Source organism: Athene noctua, chromosome Z, assembly GCF_965140245.1.
Source record: "Athene noctua chromosome Z, bAthNoc1.hap1.1, whole genome shotgun sequence".
Taxonomy (NCBI): Eukaryota; Metazoa; Chordata; class Aves; order Strigiformes; family Strigidae; genus Athene; species Athene noctua.
Window position 1 is genome coordinate 85,288,346 of NC_134077.1, and position 19,361 is coordinate 85,307,706.

At 43.2% G+C, this 19,361-nt stretch overlaps 1 protein-coding gene across 1 annotated transcript in view; it reads right to left on the reverse strand.

Annotated features, from left to right (window-relative positions):
• Positions 1-18,189, reverse strand: part of EDIL3 (EGF like repeats and discoidin domains 3) — a 257,972-nt gene extending 239,783 nt beyond the window's left edge. Inside the window, exon 1 of the mRNA XM_074931730.1 lies at positions 17,903-18,189. Coding sequence (XP_074787831.1) covers positions 17,903-17,969 — 67 coding nt within the window. The 5' untranslated portion in view covers positions 17,970-18,189. The remainder of the gene's footprint in view (positions 1-17,902) is intronic.
• Between the last annotated feature and the right edge of the window lie 1,172 nt (positions 18,190-19,361).

The following is a 19,361-nucleotide window of genomic DNA, read 5'->3' on the forward strand; positions in this document are numbered from 1 at the left end:
TGTTTCTCCTGCAGGATAAATTGGAGCTGACTAATGTTGCCTAACATAAAATCACATTCCCTTCTCTCTTTCTCTCACAAAACATGCTCTAGTACTCAATGAGTTCACTGAATCATTACACATGGTCATCTAAAACATTCGTGTATATTGCCTAAGGTAAATACTTTTCTAAGTCAGTTCAATTAAATCATCCACCAGACTGCTTTTTGAAGGCTGATGATACTGGTGTGATCTGCATGCAGTCATTATCCAGCCTTTCTATTCTGCATAACATATTATTTGCATTGATAGCATTAAAAAATACTTCTTTCTTTCACTGCTTTTTTCCAAATGACTTACACTTTGACCTTCATGAACTAAATCTGAAATGATCTCTCAGTTGACTACATGATTTGTCCCAAGACTGCAGTCCCCTAATTATCCACATTAGGTTGGAGTAATTACGGAGCATACCAGATCAAGGCAGCTGGATTTCCTGTCCTTGGAAACCTGTACAAAGAAAGAGGATGTGGTAGCATGGAGAGTAAAGGGGTTTCAGACCTCAGCTGAGCATAGCATAACGCTTGTACACGCACATGGGTCTGGGAGTGTGGAAGTTCTCCTTCATACCCTTTTCTTCTGAAGAAAAACATGCACTAGACCTTAAGGCTGGAATTAATTTTGTTTCTTCTTAAAGATCTTTATAACAGATTGTTCAGACTTCGATTTCACTCTTTGGCAGCTCAAGCACTGTGGCTACAATGCAGATTTTTCTTCCAAACACTGCCAACTGGTATCAGCTGGACACATTCAACTAGTTGGTTTAGAAACTTTGTTACCGAGAGGTTTTCCCTTTTGACCACTTAGTTCCTGTATTTGCATCCCACAGGCAGACAGAAGAGCTCTTCCTGATGAACACCTGAATTTCTGGACAGAAAGAAGAGATGTGAATAAAGGACAAGAAAGATTTGAGCCTTAATCTTCAGCTTCTCTGAGAAGCACACTAACAAATAAACTACTCCCTCTGAGTCTTCAGAGACCTTGATTTCCCATTGTTATATGAAGGATCCTGAATTACAATAGTTTATACGGAACAAAAATAATATTCCAATACTGGCCACTATTACTCTGCTTGCCACTTGATTCTAAAAGGGGTGGGAGTGAGGAGCTACGCTGGCTGACATTCTGCCAATTTTTTCCTTAATTATACCCCTAAGACATAGCCTTTCCTATCCATTGGCACAGCTAATCATCCCAGGTTCTCATCTGCTTGAGTTTGTATTAATTTGTCATCTTTCACTCACACTTTCAGAAATGGAACAATGACTTTCCAAATGCTATTGCAGAGCATTTTGCTTTAACTAGATCATTACTGTCCTTTCATAGCTCCATTTTCTCACCCTTTCCTATCACATCCAACATATGTCACTGCTCTCTGTTTTCAAAGCTCTTTGAAAGGATGTCTCTTACCATATCATCTCTTACTCAGTAACAAGAAGTCCAGCTGAACCCTCCATGTATCTGAAAATTAGTCAGCAAAGCACCCTGTGTTTTATTCTCTCCCACATCGCCCTTTAGCTTTGGAAAGATATTTTGAGAAGTTCAACAAAGCTGCCTTTCATCTTCTCTAAACCCATCCTTAAAACTCCCCTTGTCACACCACACAGCTGACCTTTAGTTACGCCAGGGGATCACAAGCTCTACCGCCACTTTGACCATCACAGTCTCATAACTCATTAGCCTCCATCTGTGTCCAAGCAGCATTTTCTCTTATCCTGAGGCTGCAAGATTTGGGGCTTTTTTTTTTTTTTTTTTTTTTTTGTATGGTTGGCTACATACAATACTGTGGTGCCAGACAGCATGTCCCTAGACGCTATGAGAATTAGACAGCCTTACTTAACCACGGTCTTCAAAGACTTGCCATGAAAACTTTTGCCATGCCACTGGTTCTGATGCAATTCAATATACTTTCTTACAAAGATGTACTACTTACTCCCAACTATTACTCTTAATATTTGCAAAGGAGTTTCATGCTTTAGATCAGAAATTACAGGAGAAAAAATAGGACACTTGCACAGCTGAACATCAAGCTCAAAAACAAAACAGCCACCTGATTCTTGCAGCCAGTTTACTAACTAGGAGTAACCAAAATCAGCAACTGTCCTGCTTCATCTATTCATCCTGCACGTGTCATGCCACCCATGCTGTATCAGCAGCACTGTTACTATTTCAGGATCCTAGTGAAAAAGTTAAACTAGAAAGCATGCCTTTAACTTGGGGCTCTTGCACTGCAGTACATTTGGCTGGGAAAGAGCACTTGTGTAGGCACTAGAGGAAAATACAGGCATCTGCACATTAACCCTGAACATGGTTGATGATTTTTGTGATAAAGAGTGAAATGTTTACATCTCAGAATACATTTTCCAGAATCCATAGATTGCAGGATTGCGCCTTTTTTATTCCAAATTCTGTTGAGCACTGTCGATTTCTAATGAAGGCAATCAAATGCAGTGAAATCTGCCCAGCTTATTCGATCAACACGTCTTCATTTTTCAAGTAAAAGAAACATTTCATACTGAACTAAGAGAACCATAGCTCATGATTAATGGTCAGTAATCAAGACCATTTAATTTATGCGTATTTTTATTTCTCTTCTTATGCAGATTGCCATATACTGATCAGCTATGTTTACACACCAGTTTTATTAATAAACTAGTGCAGGGTACATTCATTTTACTGGCTAATTTGCTTGAAACTAATTTCTTGAGGCAGAGCCCAATGAACTAAAGCGAATACAGTTTTTCTGAAAAATATAACAGCTCTTCCCATTAGTTTTAAAGATCAGCTGTTTTATTATACAAAATATCTAATTTCTTACCTCAGCCAAGAAACAGGGAGGTTTTAAATTAGATAATTAATTATTAGAAAATGTCTGTTCTTCCCCCAGAGTGTAACCAAAACGAATCACCAATTCAGTTCATTTTAATTTCTTCCCTTAACACTCGTATCAGCAGAGTTGTTAAACTCTTTGTATGATCACTGAATCTTAAAACTATAAATCTCATCATCTCAGCAGGAGGTTTTCATCTGAGATCTCTTGTGCCAAATCCAGACTGTATTTTAAAATGCAGACTCATAACTTCATTCCAATATGCTTGGAAGCCATGGTTTCCTGTCACAATCTGGAAATTGGACATTTCTATTATTACCATCTCAAGAAGGAAGATGTTCAAGAAGAATCACTACATATTGCTACCCATTTTTTTCCGTTGAATTTCATGAACAAACATAAAAGGAAGTTAATAATGGAAGTAAATCTTTGGTTTTGGGTTCTTACTGCCAGCCCACACAACTGCAAGTCTATAAAGTGAAAATTGCAAAGCAAAACAAAAAAAATTAACACTGGAAGTTGCAGCTTGTTTAATGTTGCTTAGTCTACTTTATTAATAATAAGCAACAATTACAAAGAAAATGAGCAAACAAACCCAAAAAACACCAGATGCACCCTGTAGATCATGGATTTTATTTTCACTAGCATCTCAATAATATATAATCCCATTCTTTACACTGAAAGGAAAAAAAAAAAAAAAAAGTAATCACTATCCTGTGGAAGGCTAATTGAAGACTCAAACTCACACAGCTACTCAAAACGGGGCTTATGAGGAGCATAATTCTTCATGCTCACCCCCCAGTAAGGGTCACATTTACAGAGATGACTCTCTTTCTCCTGACATGCACTGCTGTAAGGGGTCTGCCCCCATCTCCTCGACCTCCCTTCCTGGAAGTAGTGGGAGCTGTTCTTCTGCCTCGAAGCTGCCCGTTTGCCTGCTGACACATCCCTGGTGCCTTTATTTATTTGCAGGGCAGGGGCTCCATTCCCCACCAATGTGGCAGTCTCCCTGAACTCACCCCCATTTATCCAGGTCTTTCTTGAATTGGCCGTCCATAAACCAAACACCCATGCCCTCACAGAGGCTTTCCCTGCTCAGGGCAAGACTTTGCATTTGTCCTTTTTACAACTCCTGTTGGCTTGTGGCCCAGCATGGCCTCCCTCAGTGGCAGCCCTGCCCTTGAGGTCACCCTGGTGTAACTTGCACATTTGATGGATGAGGACTCTTTGTCACCTCCTCCAGGCCACTGATAAAGATGTTAAACAGGTGAGGTCCCAGACAGAACCCAGCGATGCCCAACTTGTTACCAAACTCAACGCTGATGTGACTGATCAAGTACTGCCCTCTTGAGTCCCATCATCCATCCAGTTTTTTATCCGTCCCGCTGTCCATCAATCCAGACCATCATGGCCCAGCTTGGATGTGAGAACAGCGACAGTGTCAAGAACCTTGCTCTAGCCCAGGTACATGACACCCATCGCTCTCCCCCCATCCACACACCAGTCACTTCTTCCCAGAAGGCCATCAGGTGTATGAGGTGTGATTTATCCCCAGTAAACCCATGCTGACAGCTCCCCATCGCCTCCTCCTTCATGTGCCCAGAAACACACTCCATGTTTTTCACAGGGACCAAGTAAGGCTTGCCAGCCTGGAGTTTCCCCTTCAGTCACCCTTTTTGTCTTTTTGGAAGATGGGTGCAACATTTGCCTTTCTTTGGTCACTAGGGACCTCCCCAGATCTCAATGACCTCACAGATGTTATAGACGTCTCACCCTGCAAGGACACTGGCCAGCTCTCAGCACCCTCAGGTGCAGTCCATCTTGTTCCACTGGCCCATGGGTGAGATTGTGACCAGTCGCACCAGTCTGATGCTCACCCAGTGCTGGTTCTTCCTCTCCTTGACCTGTCTCTCCAAGTGCAGTCTGGCAGGACTGGTTGGGCAGGACTGTTGCAATGTCAGTGTTCAGTGCCTCTGCCTTCCGTGCCCACTGACACACCAAATGACCCACCACACTCAACAATGACCCTACATTTTCTCTGCCAGGCCTCCCCAGCAGTATCACTGGCCGCAGTCTTTCTGCATCATCGCAGACCTAAGCCAACCCAAGACAAGATGTCATGTCAGTAGACAGATGCCTCTGTTCCCTGCAGGGGAGTCTCCATTAACTATATCACCCTCCTTTATTTTTTCTTTGCTCAGTCACTTGGCTGATACCTGTAACTGCAAAACCAGAGGTGGAGAAGAGGGCTGAGATGTGATGTCACAAATGATGAGTTTCCAGCTTCCTTCATCATGGAAGTTTCTATCCACAACTTGTTTGGATGTGGTCCTCTAGATTTCCCTCTTCCCTTGCAATGCTGAGCTCTTGGCTTGGTGGGGACTTTGCAAGACCCTGTCAATCTTCGGTTTGTCCTCCCTGGTGGCAGACAGCACACCCTGACAGGCAAGAACATCACGGTCACCACCCAGAGCATCTTGGCAGCCTGAGGCTGGGCAGTTGAATCAGTTGTCTCTGATGTATCAGGGTAGTTGGTCCAGCCCATACCAGAGGCAGTCTCATTTGGCACATAAACATAAGTGAACCATGTTCTCCACGAGTAAGTGGACATCTACAACACTTACATTTAAAGACAATGGTGTTCATCCCAAGAACACATAGTGTTACTCAACTGGCTTATTGCAAAAGGATGATTTCACCATTTAGTATTAAAAAGAGTTGATAGGTGTTTTATATAATTGCTGCAAGCAACTCAGATTAAGGGCCCCAAATCAGTCCATAAAAAGACCTGCAGTGATGAAGGCACTAACACACCTAATGCAGTGCTGGCAGTTTTTCTCTCTGTTTTTGCCTGAGAGACAGGAGTCCAAATCTGAGTATGTAATATAACAAACCAAAATTTCAGAGATTTTTGCCATACTCTAATGAGATGTAATGCAGCTCTTTCCTGAAGGTTCTCTGAAACCATAAAATCCTAAACTATGTTTATAATCATAAAAAACCTGCACATCTGATTTGAAGATTTAATTACTCAGTTTGGACATGAAGCGACAGCTGGCAACATAGATAATAGTTTTGGCAAAGCTGCAGACATTAATCTAGAGGAAGCTTTGGTGTAAAGTTATTCTGTTATATTCACAAGAGGTGTCTTTATGTTATTAAAAAAATCAAGAAAAGCCACAAAAATCTATATTCTTGAAAGACTTAAATCTGAAGAACAGTCTACTTTCAATATCAAACTTGGATTAACATCTGCCAAGGCCCATGGTCTCTGAAGCATCAACTGAAAAATCAAAAATCCAGAAGTTCAAGTCAGTTCAACATTACAAATGGAAAAAAAGAAAATAAAAAGTGATAAAATAATAGTCTTGAGAAAAGAAGCAATAGGTTAAGATACAATATACATCATAAACCTGAAAAACACTTTCAATTAACATTGTGTTTGACACAGTGAATCCCTTTTGTCCGTGTTTCCTGCCCTGAGTGTACTGTGGTTGCAGCTGACTCCAGCTCTTGGCCATTACAACTTGTAACACTGCTAATTTTCAGAACTATTAGAAAGCTTTCAATTACCAGAAGAGTTCCAGGAAAAGAGAAGAACTTAACATAAAACATTTGTGCAAAGGAAAATAGGACATCATAAAAACCTCAAGCTTGAAGAGACAAAAAATCGAGCCGAACAGAAGTGCACCCCTTCCAACAAAAATATATAAATAAATAAATAAATAAATCTCATCTACTTTTCCAGACAACAGTACTTGTAGTCTAAAAATTCAAGGTAGTTAGTGATAAACAAACTGGGTCACTACATAGATACCAAGGATAAATATAGTCATTTCTAATGCAGGGAAACACTCCCAGAAAATTTTTGGAAAGCCTGAGATAGCTGTACTGAATGCAAAAGCCTCTTTCGTCTACAAACATCACACCATTCACTTTTTGGTGAATACTGCAGAAGATAAATACCGTATAAAGATCTGTCCCATGTAATTACTTATAGATAAATTAGAAAAAGCCAAAGGCCACCAAAAAAAATGGCATGGTAATACAGTAATAACCCATCCTCCCCAGCCAGTACATCCCTCTTAGAATTCATGCCACTGCCATTTATAACCAGCCTACCCATGAGCTCTGACAAGACTGGGTGGTGACATCTGTGCTGCTCCAAAAACAACACTGCCAACCTATCACAAACTCCATACAGACAGAATTTTTTCCAGGTCCTCATGTCCACCAGGAAAATAATGTGTCCGCTATGCCTTAAAGAGGGTCAAGACTAAATACTCTCCCATTCCACACACACACAATAGGAAGTACACGGCATAGGACTGGCCCTACTCCTTCATCAGTCATTGTGGAGTGATGTCCATTTGTGGTCTTTAGGCAGCTCACCAAAGCCCAAACTCTGAGCAGAGCCTATGTGGCTGAAAAGCAGAGGCGACAGAGACTTATTCTACTGCTTGGGGAGAGTATGATCTAAAAGAAGTTAGTATTTTGTTTTTAAACTACATCAACTTAGAAGCAGCACCTTCCATAAAGCCAATTTCAGCAGATACACACTACGGCTTGTAATCTACTAGAACAGTAATTTTATGCCTTTATGCTGTTCTCTTTCAAAGAACAGATGTAATACGTCTAAAATCTTCAGTAATTTTATTGCTGTATCTTAACAGGAAAATGGGGCAGAACAAAACAATACCCTTTCTGAAGATGCTTTTTCTACAGAAAATGTGTTCTGAGATCCTATATTAAAGGCTTTTAAAAATTATTCCAACTGTTACAAAATTCATATACCACGCTGTAAACAGACTGGGCATTTGCAATTTGAATTTTAAAAGCTTCTAACACCTCATTTTGAAAATGAAAAAGGAATGAGAATCTCTTGCATATACCGTAATAAAGTGAGAACACTGAATAACATTAACTGAGAGTTCTCCTGAAACAGCAATTCCAGATGATTACCTGTTTGTGAGATCCCCGCAACTCTTTGGGTAAATATTACCAGTATACCAACGCGTCTCACACACAATGAAATGTATATGCAAGCAGCTGCAACGCTTGCAATGTGGGAGCTTGCACTACAGGAGACCTAACATCACAGCTTCTAGCAGACATAACTCATCAAATCTCATTATTTCTCTTAAAGGTAGATGCCTCTCTATGTGATGTATTGACCTTTGTTTTCAGACTTCAGGGATGCTCTTTGTATCATTTGGAAGGTACACACACTTCAAGAAGAAAGGGGAGAGGGAGAGGGAAACAACAAAAAAGCTCGATGTGACACAAGAGACAAAAGATTGCTACGAAAGATGCTAGCACAAGACTTTATGATTATCTGCCAGACTAGTACATTTATAGGGTGAAAGAGTAGCTTCTTGAATCTCAAAAAACATAAAAGAAGAAAATTTCTTGTGTTTCTTGCTACAGTTCTTCAGCTCTGAAAATGATGTTGCTCTAGAAGAAAAGCCTAGTTCAGAAAACTGTTTATAATTAAATCAGACTGATCTTTATTCCAGTGAAGTTGGGGTATTGTTTTGGGATATTCCTCCTGCCCTCCTCTGCCTTAAAAGGAAATTTCAAGTCAGGATTTAAAATTCTGTTCAGATTTTATACAAGTATAATGCCATAGCCACAACTCATTACTGGAAAAGAAATCAATGTACCTATTTTTAATTATTTATTGCTTTCTACAGGAAATTAAAAATAAAAACAAAACTTGTCTATCAAAAAAAAAAATGAAGCAGCAGACTACTTGGTCAAAATTAGTCAACCACTGGCCTCAGACCCTAGGAAGAGTCACAACTCACACAGGGCAGGGACACTGCCACTTGGGAAGGTCACAACATCCTTGATCAGGTTGTTTACTTACTGAAAGATGCAGGTTTGTCTGAGTCCAGCGGCCAGATTCAGCATGCACGCATACACGTGAAACAAATAACCAAAAAATTCTGTCTTAACATTTTGAAGTTTTCTCCTTTTCCTCCTGACATAACTGAAACACGTAGCAGTTTTACGCATTCGTTTTTGCTTCCTCCTTCCTGTTCAGCCTTCAGCTGGTCTGAGTGGAGGAGCCAGAACCACATCTACTTACCGGTAGCAGTTTAGTTGCTTAGAAGTAAACCAGAGCAGTATTCCTAAGGCAGGCAGCTCCTCCTGAGAGCACACAGGGAGCTCCTGAGCCTCGCCTGCTTTGCATGGCCAAGAAGAGATCTTTATCCATAAGATAAACATTTGGCACAAAATAATTAGGGAATAAAAACACTGTAATCTGTACTCATCAAAATAACCTACCAGGACAGTTTAGTTAATCAACACTTGATTAGCCCCAGGATGGTGAGGCAGCACGCAGACACTCAGGACTGGGAGATGGCAGGAGAAATGCAGAATTTGCTTCTCTGTCTTGCAGCCATGACAAGGCAACATGAACAGGAACACAACAGATACTCAGGGGACTGATTTCTGTACCTGGTTTCCACAGTGGGTGATAGACAAAGCAGGGAGAAATGTGGCATACTGTGCCTTAGGGCAGGGTGGGGTAGCTTGCCTCCCTGCTCAAAATGGGTTTGGACGTTCACACATAGACAGCGAGCAAGCACCCGGAGGGATAGGTTCAGAAACATATTTCCTGGAAAAAAATGCTTAAGTTGTCACCAAGAAAACTACCTGTAACTTCCTCCTGAAAGAACCACCTGAGGACACAACTGGTGTCCAACAGCCCTGTGCCACTTGCTCCTCCCTCCCTCTTCCCACCGCCCTTCCTTGCACCAGCACTGGGGCTTGCCTGGTCCTGCCCTAAGTCATCCCAACAAGCTAAACTACCAGCAAACTAGCATGGCATACAAGTGAATTTTTCTATTGCTCTGCATGACCATCACCAGTGCTGAACTGAGGGAAAAAGTCAGTGGCAAGGAGCAATTAGATGGGTTTGGCCATACTGTCAAATCTCACATGGCAGAGATGCTCATCTCAGCAGATGTTCAGCAGTACCATGGAGATCCCCTGTTTCACCCCTCCAACGGCCAAGAGGCTCTGTTGCACAGGTCAGAACCGCACCTTTTACTACCCTACTTCTACTCACACTCAGCATTTTAAATTCATATTATCACATAGTTATTTAACTATACTGAAAGATACTGAGGCATACTAGAGTAATAACTGCTCTTGCTGTGTGAAGCAATATAGATGTAGTCTTGATATTAAGTCAGTATATATAGTCAACCACTCTTTACTCCAGCTGATTTCAGGGTTCTTACTCCAAATGTTGCTTTGATTTTTTTCCCAAATTGATTTCATGAAAGAAAAGATATGCCTCTGAGACTACATTCCTAAGTATGTCTGACATTGCTTCAATTACCTGTTTTTGTTTATCTCTGGTTCTCCACTGTGACTTTAGGAATGGGCTGAACCACAAAACTCGGATTAGGAGGAGAGTTTGAGGTTAAGAAAAACTGCCATAGGAAGGAACCAGAGTGTAAATGTACATGTTAGTGTGCAACAGTACAAAATACAGTATTTCTTAGAGAACTTTCTAAAGGAAAACATGCACCTGAACGAGGACACTAGGTTAATGAGAAGCCTGGTGAAGAAAGTAAAAAGGTTACAATAGGATGGGCTTGATCACACCCAGGAAAATGAAAGCCATTATTAAAGGGGTTGATCTTTATCCTGAAGGACTACCTATAAATGATGCATCGTTTTGTATGAGGTCAGAAGGTAAGCCATAAAAAAAGACATCAAAGAAATTGGACAAAAGCACCATTAAAGAAATATATAGGATGTACCATGGAAGAGAGCTACTAGGTCATTTTAGCTACTTCTCATGACAACAGAACATAATTTCCCCATCCACACTGTACACTATTCACAGTATTAATCTAATCTTCCCTTCAAATTGTTCAAATAAATGGACATTCCGTCGTTTTAAAATAGTTCTGGAATAGTATCTGAAAGCAATCAGCTACTAGGTCTGCGTCTTTAACCTAGAAAAGCCCTTGTAAGGCAATCCTGTGCAATTCTTCACACAAGTAAGGAATCTTGACAAGTTACATAGCAAATAATATTTTCTCCATCTCTATTTCAAAAGCCCAAGCTGCAAAGGGTGTGAGTGATGAAAAAAAAAAATCAATCTCAGAGCCCACGCCACTGTCTCCAAACATAATACTCAACTAGAAAACCAAAAAAATGCAAACAGATTAAAGCAATATGGTCTATGGGACTGTAATAGAGAATAATCAGAGGAAGCCTGGATTAAAGGGGCTGGCCGTCTGCAGTGATACCCAGCAGTGATAGAGACTGTTGTACATGAGGGACAGACGGACTGAAAGATATAAATGTCAAAAATAAAATAAATCAAATGCCTTTTATTTTCAGTTTTTCACACTCACACATGGCGTATATGTCTTATCCAGAAGTATTTCCTATATCGTCTGTTATAGCTTCACTGTTGTAGAAACTTAAGACATGAGTAATCAGATGGCAGAAATTACTGTTATTTATGCACTGCTGTCACTGTTCTCCATAATTATACAGGTTGACACAGCATCTTGACAATGATAGGAAAAAAGCAGTTTTTGTAGAAATTTTGTCAGCCTCCCTACGTAGAAGCATGGCAAATAAAATTACTGCAGCTAAAAATTGGCAAAGCAATCATCTCTTTCAAGGCTTTTTTTTTTTTTTTTTCTCTGTCAAAAAGTTACTATTGTGAGAATACTCAAAGACACACAGAAAAAGCTTATGTCTAAACTGTAGCTTTATCCTACAGCAGGGTCACAATCTGGCTATGCACAAATGCCTTGTGTTGTTTAAAACCAAAAATAATTAAGGAGAAAGTCAGTTGCAAGGGGAGTGGGACAGGAAGGAAAGGTTATTTGTAAAACACTGAAAAAGGCCTGCTCTGTATTAAAATTTTAAAAATTGAAACTCTCAAGTCCATAGTCTGAACCAGTTAATAGTCACCTTGAAACCACGCTGTCTGTGTCCCCCATGGGCAAGCTAAACACAGAGGTAGGACAGGGAAGACTATCTGCTGGTTGAACTCTTCTATGTACAGAATTGCAATGTTCTGATGAAGTATTTTTAGTTGGCAAACTTCTCAATAATCAGGAGTGGCCACTTGATGCAGACACTGCATGGTGTCACCTCCGGATCTGCCTTTGCTCTCCCACACACCACCTGTGACGAGAGGCCACAGGGAGCACCCACATCAAACCTCCCCACCTCCTCCCACGGAGGCCCCAACTCTTCCCCCTCTCTTCCCTGCGGCCTCCAGGGTCACATTACTGGTGAAACTGGAGCAGTCGCAGCTCTTTCCCTCACACCTCTGGATTCCTGCTGGGATGCGCAAAGCTCCTGCCCAGGCTCTGTGCAAGGAGAGACGATCTTCTTGAGCCTGCTTATCCATCTGCTGCTCCTCCCTGATGTCATCTGCATGCTTGAGTTTACTGCTTTAAATATGGTTACAATCCTAACTCCTAAAATTGAAAACCTGACATTCTGCTGGCATGAGTGGTATAGCTAAGATACTCCAGGATTCTCCATTTGAACGGCATAGCTGAATGAGTACTTTCTTCTATATTTTCAAACAACTTCACCAAACTTTTAGAGTCATAAAAAACATTTGCCTATAAATGGCCCCTTATTAGAAAGTTGGGGGGGGGGGGGGGGGCAGAGTGAGGAATACTGTTGTTAATCTCAAAAAAGTCTTAGGAGTTCATAGTTTTTATTGAATAGAACAAATTTTGACTTGAAATATGGAGCTCTGCATCCCGAGTTCACAGGATGATGAAGTTTTATCTAACATTACCCAAACTTTTAAGAAGTGTCAGACTAGATTTGTGGATGTAATTCTGTACGCTATCTGAAGCGTGGATATACCCACAATATAGTATGTATGTGTATAGCCACTATACAGTATATAAAACTGTGTCCATGTCTGTTTCATATAATGCATTCACTCACACACCACATACTGTAATTATTAGCTAGATTAGGTAGAGACTTTATTAGATAATCATGGGCTGTTTCATTTTTCAGCATTTAAAACTTAAAATAGAAAAAACACCCCCACTGTGATGAAAGGTAGGACAGCTTGCTGATTAAAGAGAAAAAAACCCACACAAAGAACAGAAAAACCCCACAACTATATTCCCACAACACCAAGATTTGATAAAATCCCAAACCATAAAAACACATGCACAAATTCTGCGCCTCCAAATCTGAGACACCAGCTGCTAGCTCAGCCCCTGCTTTCAGTAATATCCAGCATCCAGCTCCGCAGTTGTAGTTATTGTTTTCAAACAGGTCCATGCTCTGGTCCTGCAATAGGAATGGCACAAAAGCTGCTTTACCCCCTCCACACCATACCATTAGAAAATTAGCCATGCCCTACTATCACTACACACAGTGAGGAGCTCTCCCTCTGATGTAAGACCTAAGTTTCCTATAAAGAAGGAAACCTAGACCCGTTATCCCTTATTCCTCGGGCTGATGTAACACACTGAATTCAGGCTGATGTTGGCTTTCCCTCTATGTTCTCCCTTTGCCCCCTTTAAATGGAAAATGTCTGTCGATCGCCCAATATAAGACAGTATTTTCCAGAGGTTTTAAGTTTCCAAATGTTAAGGTTCTTACAACCCTTATCTGGGTTTGAATCTTTTAACTCCTCTTTTATCTTCTAATATATCATCTGAACCAAGAAAAATTAAACTCATATTTTCACTGTGAACTGGTTTGGAAAGTTGAAATAAATTAATACTGTTTTGATGTTCAACCCACGTTCTTTCAAACTCATGTATGGGTTTCAAGTATGCTACAAGGAAGCCAAATATCACTGGTAATACAATGCTGGCCATCCTTCAAGATTTCAGAAATACTCCTGGATCTGTGGCTTACATAAGTTTGAAACGTGTAAAAAATAGAAAACAGTAACATTCTAACTCCTGTGTGACTCACAATAAATTTGAGAATAACACAGATTTATTTCTGACTCTTGCAGTTCCTTAACCATCACTTCTCCAGACAGCTTTACTTACATTGAAGGGACAGCAGGCTGTGAGCTTGTCACTGCTGCTGTATAGACACGTGCTGTATAAACAGCTAATTCAAGGCATAAAAATCAACCTCTTAATAAAAAGTGACTGTCTTTTGAAATAACTTCCAAAGCAGACCATTTCCTTGATCTTCAACTGGATGGTAATTGGAAAAATGTGGAGGAGGGAAGATAAAACAGTGCCCCTTTCCACTATGCTACCATTGATACACAACCTTGCATGAAGTATATCCTTTGAAAAAAAGACATAAAGGGTAAAGACATAAAGGGCAGAGAAAGAGGAAGCTGGACACTTAAATCCAACTAATACCACCAGGTCTGTTAATTCCAGTTACAATAAGGCATAGCATGACATCAAATTCTGTCCTAGGCTGACCAGCCACGTACAGGATGCAATAGTATATCTGCTATATGCTTTCTGGAGGCTATATGAGCAGTCATGGAAAATCAATTTGAATACAAATGTAATTTGTTAAAAGAACAGTGAAAATCATTATGCGGGGTCACACTGTCAGCAGTTTGTACAGAAGCAGATGCTGTCCAAAGACGCAAAGGCATTTGGTAAAACAGAAGATTCTTGGTCTTTCAAAGTCTCTGTGATCTTTTCAGTCTTTTGGTATAGTTACAAGAGAACAAAGCTACAGTTTACCTCACTTGTTTCTCAGCACTTTCACTCCTTGCAGCTCATTCCAGCTGCAGAAAGAGGCTTTATAGAAACTTCTAAGCCTCAGAGAGAGTGAAGGTTCCCACTGTAATGGAGAAAAAGCAACAACTTTGAAACAGTTCTTTGAAAGTTCAAAAATATTTATCTCAGGCTGACAGGACACAGTCATAAAATAAATCAACTACATTTGCCCGGGTTTGGAAATGTCAATATCATTTTTAGACAAAACATACATAAAAATTCAGCAACAAGCTAAGTGAAAAAGCATGATACAATTTAAGGATCAGCTCCACAATAAAGACAACTCAAATGGTGAATATTCACAAGATCCTGTTGCAAAGACATTTAACACACAGATGCGGAATATGCCAAATTCCTGTGCACTTACAGCACCATTACCATAGATGACCAGCTTACTCCATGCCATGAGGTAAATCTGGGGACTAAAACAGCCACAAGTTTTAAGTTATGTTTCCCCTTCATTTGATCCCAATCTTCACCGACTGTTCTGAAAGATATTGGCCTATTTGTTCCTAAAAAATTAGACAGTGGTACTTAGGAACCTGTACTACTATAGATGAGATGCACTCTATTTCTTCCATCCGAAATAACATCTTGTAGTCTCTGCAGTCACTCTTGTACCTACTGCCTGTCCAGTACACACGGTAGAATATCAGATTGGCTCGCGTTCAAATTTGGCCAAGGAACAGCAACAACAGCGTATGTAAAACCTTACAGCTGTTTCAAAATGCGTATGAAAGGACATTCCTTATTAAAAATGCACCTGCATCTTTCCTGCAAACTAAGGGGTAGAAGTCACTGCACCCTTGAAGCCTACTGTCATCATATACATGCATATAAACACATCCCTGAAGATCAGACTCCTGTTACAGTGCATGAGATTGCAAATTTCTCAGACTGGACACAAAGATGAATATTCTAGTCTTCCACTGGGATGACTTTCACATCATCATCACTATCTCTCTCTCTCTCCCTACTACCCTGTCTCTTCCTTTAAAAAAATAAAAGAAAAAAACCCTTGCTGACAGTATGTTATGTGTTCCAAATGCAAAAAGCAAAATGTTTTCACGATATGATAAATAATCTGGATTTTGACCCCCATCATTACTTTTCAGAGCTCCAATAAAAAAGCAGGTGGTATTTTTCTTTAACAGTAGACTTGAAACACAGGTCAGTAACGAACTATAGGACTTTGATCTGCAGTTGGAATTTACCTCAGAAGAAGACAGGGAATAACTGGCCACTGCATAGATGACACTACCACAGATTTTCATTATACACCATTATGCAAATAGACTCATCAGCGAGTAATGTTCCAACAATGCACAAAAAGTTCTGTACTGTTTAAAACCTGCTCTCTGAAGAGTTTCAGTTACTCACAGTGCTAACAGTCATCATAACTTTGAGAGGATCTATTAAAAGTAAACGTTAGGACAGCAAGCAAAATTAACCCAGTACATCAGACCTGTCAAGCAGCGTTTTACTCTGCTTCAGCGTTAAAAGAAGACTCTGTATTCTTCTTCATTTTGAAAGTCAAGGACAAGCCTTTAACTCAACAATTACAGCTTAAGCAATCACAGAGCAAGTGGATTTTCTTCCTTCCTATTTCACTTCTACTAGAAAATCTGTGAAGTTCTCTGTCTTCTGAAGTTACCTTAAAAACATGGCAAGACCGCAGACTTAAATGAAAAAACGTCTCGGGTGTGAACTGTGAGAAGTCCTACACAAACCCAATGCAAAAGTATTTATGACAAGCCCAGACTCTGTGGCAGATATAGTATCTTTTGCTTAAAAGACTTTGGGCATAAACTGCAGGTACAAGGACGTATTGCATAAGCTATCACATGCTCGCTGCAACTGTGTGAATGTTATTGGATTTTGAGAAGCCACCGTGCTGAATAATTTAAGATCTAATAAAATATTCCATTTTACTGATACATTGGTTTCATTTTAAAATAAAAAATGTGAATAATGACGGGAACGGGTCTAAAAGTCAATGGAAACATTCCGTTACTCATTAGGATAACAGTTGTTCCACTAAGCTTTGGGAAGATACAACTAGGACTATTAAAAGGTTTCCAAGCCCGGGAGATCCCCCCACCCCGGGTAGCCCACGCGGGGTCAGAACCAGCCTCCCCCTCCCCAAGCACACCCCCCGGGGCACGTCTGGGGCTGGCAGAGGGCGAAAAGGCTCTGCGGGGGGCACGGGCAGCCCCCACGCGGGACCGGGGCCACCCACGGGAGATTTCGTGCTGTGGGGCGAGGCGGCGGCGGCGGTGGGGAGGGGACCCACGGCGGCCCCTCTGCCCGGGCTGAGCTCCTTCCCCGACGGCGCCGGGGCGGCAGCGGCGGCGCCCGGGACCCGGACCGGGAGCGGGCGGGACGGGCGGCAGGTGAAGTCCCGCCGCTCCCGGCGCCTTGCCCCCCGTCAGCCCGGACACCCCCGGCCCCCCTTCGCCTTCCCAAGAGCCGCTGCTGTGCCGCCGGTCCTTCCCCCAGCACCGCCTCACGATGTTCGGCTCGCTGCAAGAGGAAGAAGCTCCGACAACTTTTTAATGCGCGGAGGGAAAACCCATCCAACCTGCAGCAAATAATTATTCTAAATAATAATAAAGAGAACTCCAAGAGCTCTGAAGTTATTTTCTCGGGGTAGGGTTGGGGTTTGTTGGGTTGTCGGTTTCTTTTTTTTTTTTTTTTTTTTTTTTTTTGCTGGGGGGAGGCATGAGACGCAGAGAAGGCGCCGTTGGTGTTTGAGATGGAGATGCCCTAGTTAGAGGGAGGCTGGAAGAGGGTCGCCTGACAAGAGCTGTTCGCGGCCGCCGAGATGCCAAAGCCCCCCGAACGTGTTTGCAAACTGTTCCGCGGTTTGCTGGATCTCCGGCTCGCAGCCTACAGCCTTCAAATTAAAATGAAGAGCGCTGACTGGGGAGGGGTGGGGGAGGAAGGGAAAAGAGATGTGGACAGCTCTGCGGATATTATTAAATCTTCCCAGCCGCTCATCTGGATCACATCTACGCTCTCACGGCATTTCTTTCCCCTCATAATTGAGCGCAGTTTCCAAACGTACCATGCCAGAGGACGGATCTTTCGCCGCCCTCTCCTTAAAAGGTAGAGATAAGTATTTTTTCTTTTTCAAACAGAAGAAAGACAAGCCCAGACGGAGGCACCCGGCGGAGAGCCGCCCGCCGGTCGCGCCTCCCCGCTCCCCCGCGCACTTCGGCTCCGACTTTGCCAGAGCTCCGGCGCGGCCCCGAGCCCCGCGTGTCCCCCACCCGCCGCACCCCGTCCCCCGTCCCCTCACCTCGGGCGAGGCGCGGCGCCGCCAGGCTCCCGCAGAGCACCAGCCACGCCAGCACCGGGCGGCTCATCGTGCTCCTCTCTCTCTCCTCCCGCGGCCGCGCCGCCTCTGCCGGAGGAAGGAAGGAAGGAAGGAAGGAGGACGGCGGCGGCGGCGGTGGTGATGCCTCCGCCCGGCGAGGCGAGGCGAGGCGAGTCCGGTCCCTCCCGCCGCCGCCCCCGCCCTACCCGCGCCGCCGAGGCCGCCCCGCCGCCCGCCGGCTCCGCACGCCCGCCAGGTGCCGCCGCGCCTCCAGCATGGCCCGCCCGCCGCGTCCCGCGGGCCCCCCCTCTCCCTCCGCCTCCTCCTCCTCCTCCTGCGCGCCCCGAATGGCTCCTTCGGAAGGGGGGGAGGCGCCGGCGGCGGGTGGTGCCGCTCGACACACCCTGGCACCTGCTCCGCCCCCCCCGCACACACCGCCCCCCACCCCGCTCCGCTGCGGCGGGAGATGCGCGGCGCCTCTCCCCGAGCGAGCTCCGTCCCCGTAGCCCCGCGTCCCCCTTGCCGCCTCCTCCCCGCACCCCCGGTACCGCCGGCTCCGGGCTGCGCCCCCGCGTCGTGGTTTAGCCGTGGGTGCGGCAGGGATGCTCTCAGCGAAGGGGCGGGGGCCGTGCCCAGGTACCCTCCGCAAACTTTCCTCTTGCAGGTGTCGTCTGAACCCTGCGCTTTGCTGCGCGCGGCTTCAGCTGCCGCCTCCAAACCCTTTCTCAACATCCGCGTTGGGAACATAACTTGAAAAGTCAGTGTCCGCTCTCCCACCTCCCTCCCCAGGCAGGATGTCATCCTGCACGGTGCGGAATCAAAGAATGCAAGACGTGGTGACATTTCAGAAGCAGTCCACGGTGGAGGACAAGAAGGTCCGTCCCGTACCAGACCACCGCCCACAGGTTTGGTGTTACACTTTTCCTTACCTGTGTATACACAGCTACAAGAGTGAAGCAAGTACTGATTGCCCAGGGGGAGTCAAAAGGCTCTTTGGATATTTTATATCTGTAATTTGCATCCCCTCTACATGCCCTCACAGTAAAAGAGCCCATATTACTATTGTATTAAAAGTTAATGCAGTTGCTGAGTGAGAAGAATGCACTTAACAGCATCAGGCATATTGAGAAGCATTTCTATAGATATAACCTGAATGTCCGGGCTGGTCGCATGTCAACAAGGAGAGAATCATGAAATTAAAGAGTGGGAGCGACCCGTTAAATCGTATAATCTGTTGGCTACTTTGGCTAGCATCTCACAATAGTTTCCAGCATTTCATTTTACAAGCCCTTTGTCTAGCATTAAATGCCTGTAAGTGGCGGGGTGACAGCCCTTCCCTAAAGCTCTAGTTTAACATCCGAGCTTGCAATTAATCGCATTTTTTTCTCTGACATTGGAAGTATTTCAGTTTCAACACACTGCATTGTCAGGAAAGAATTGA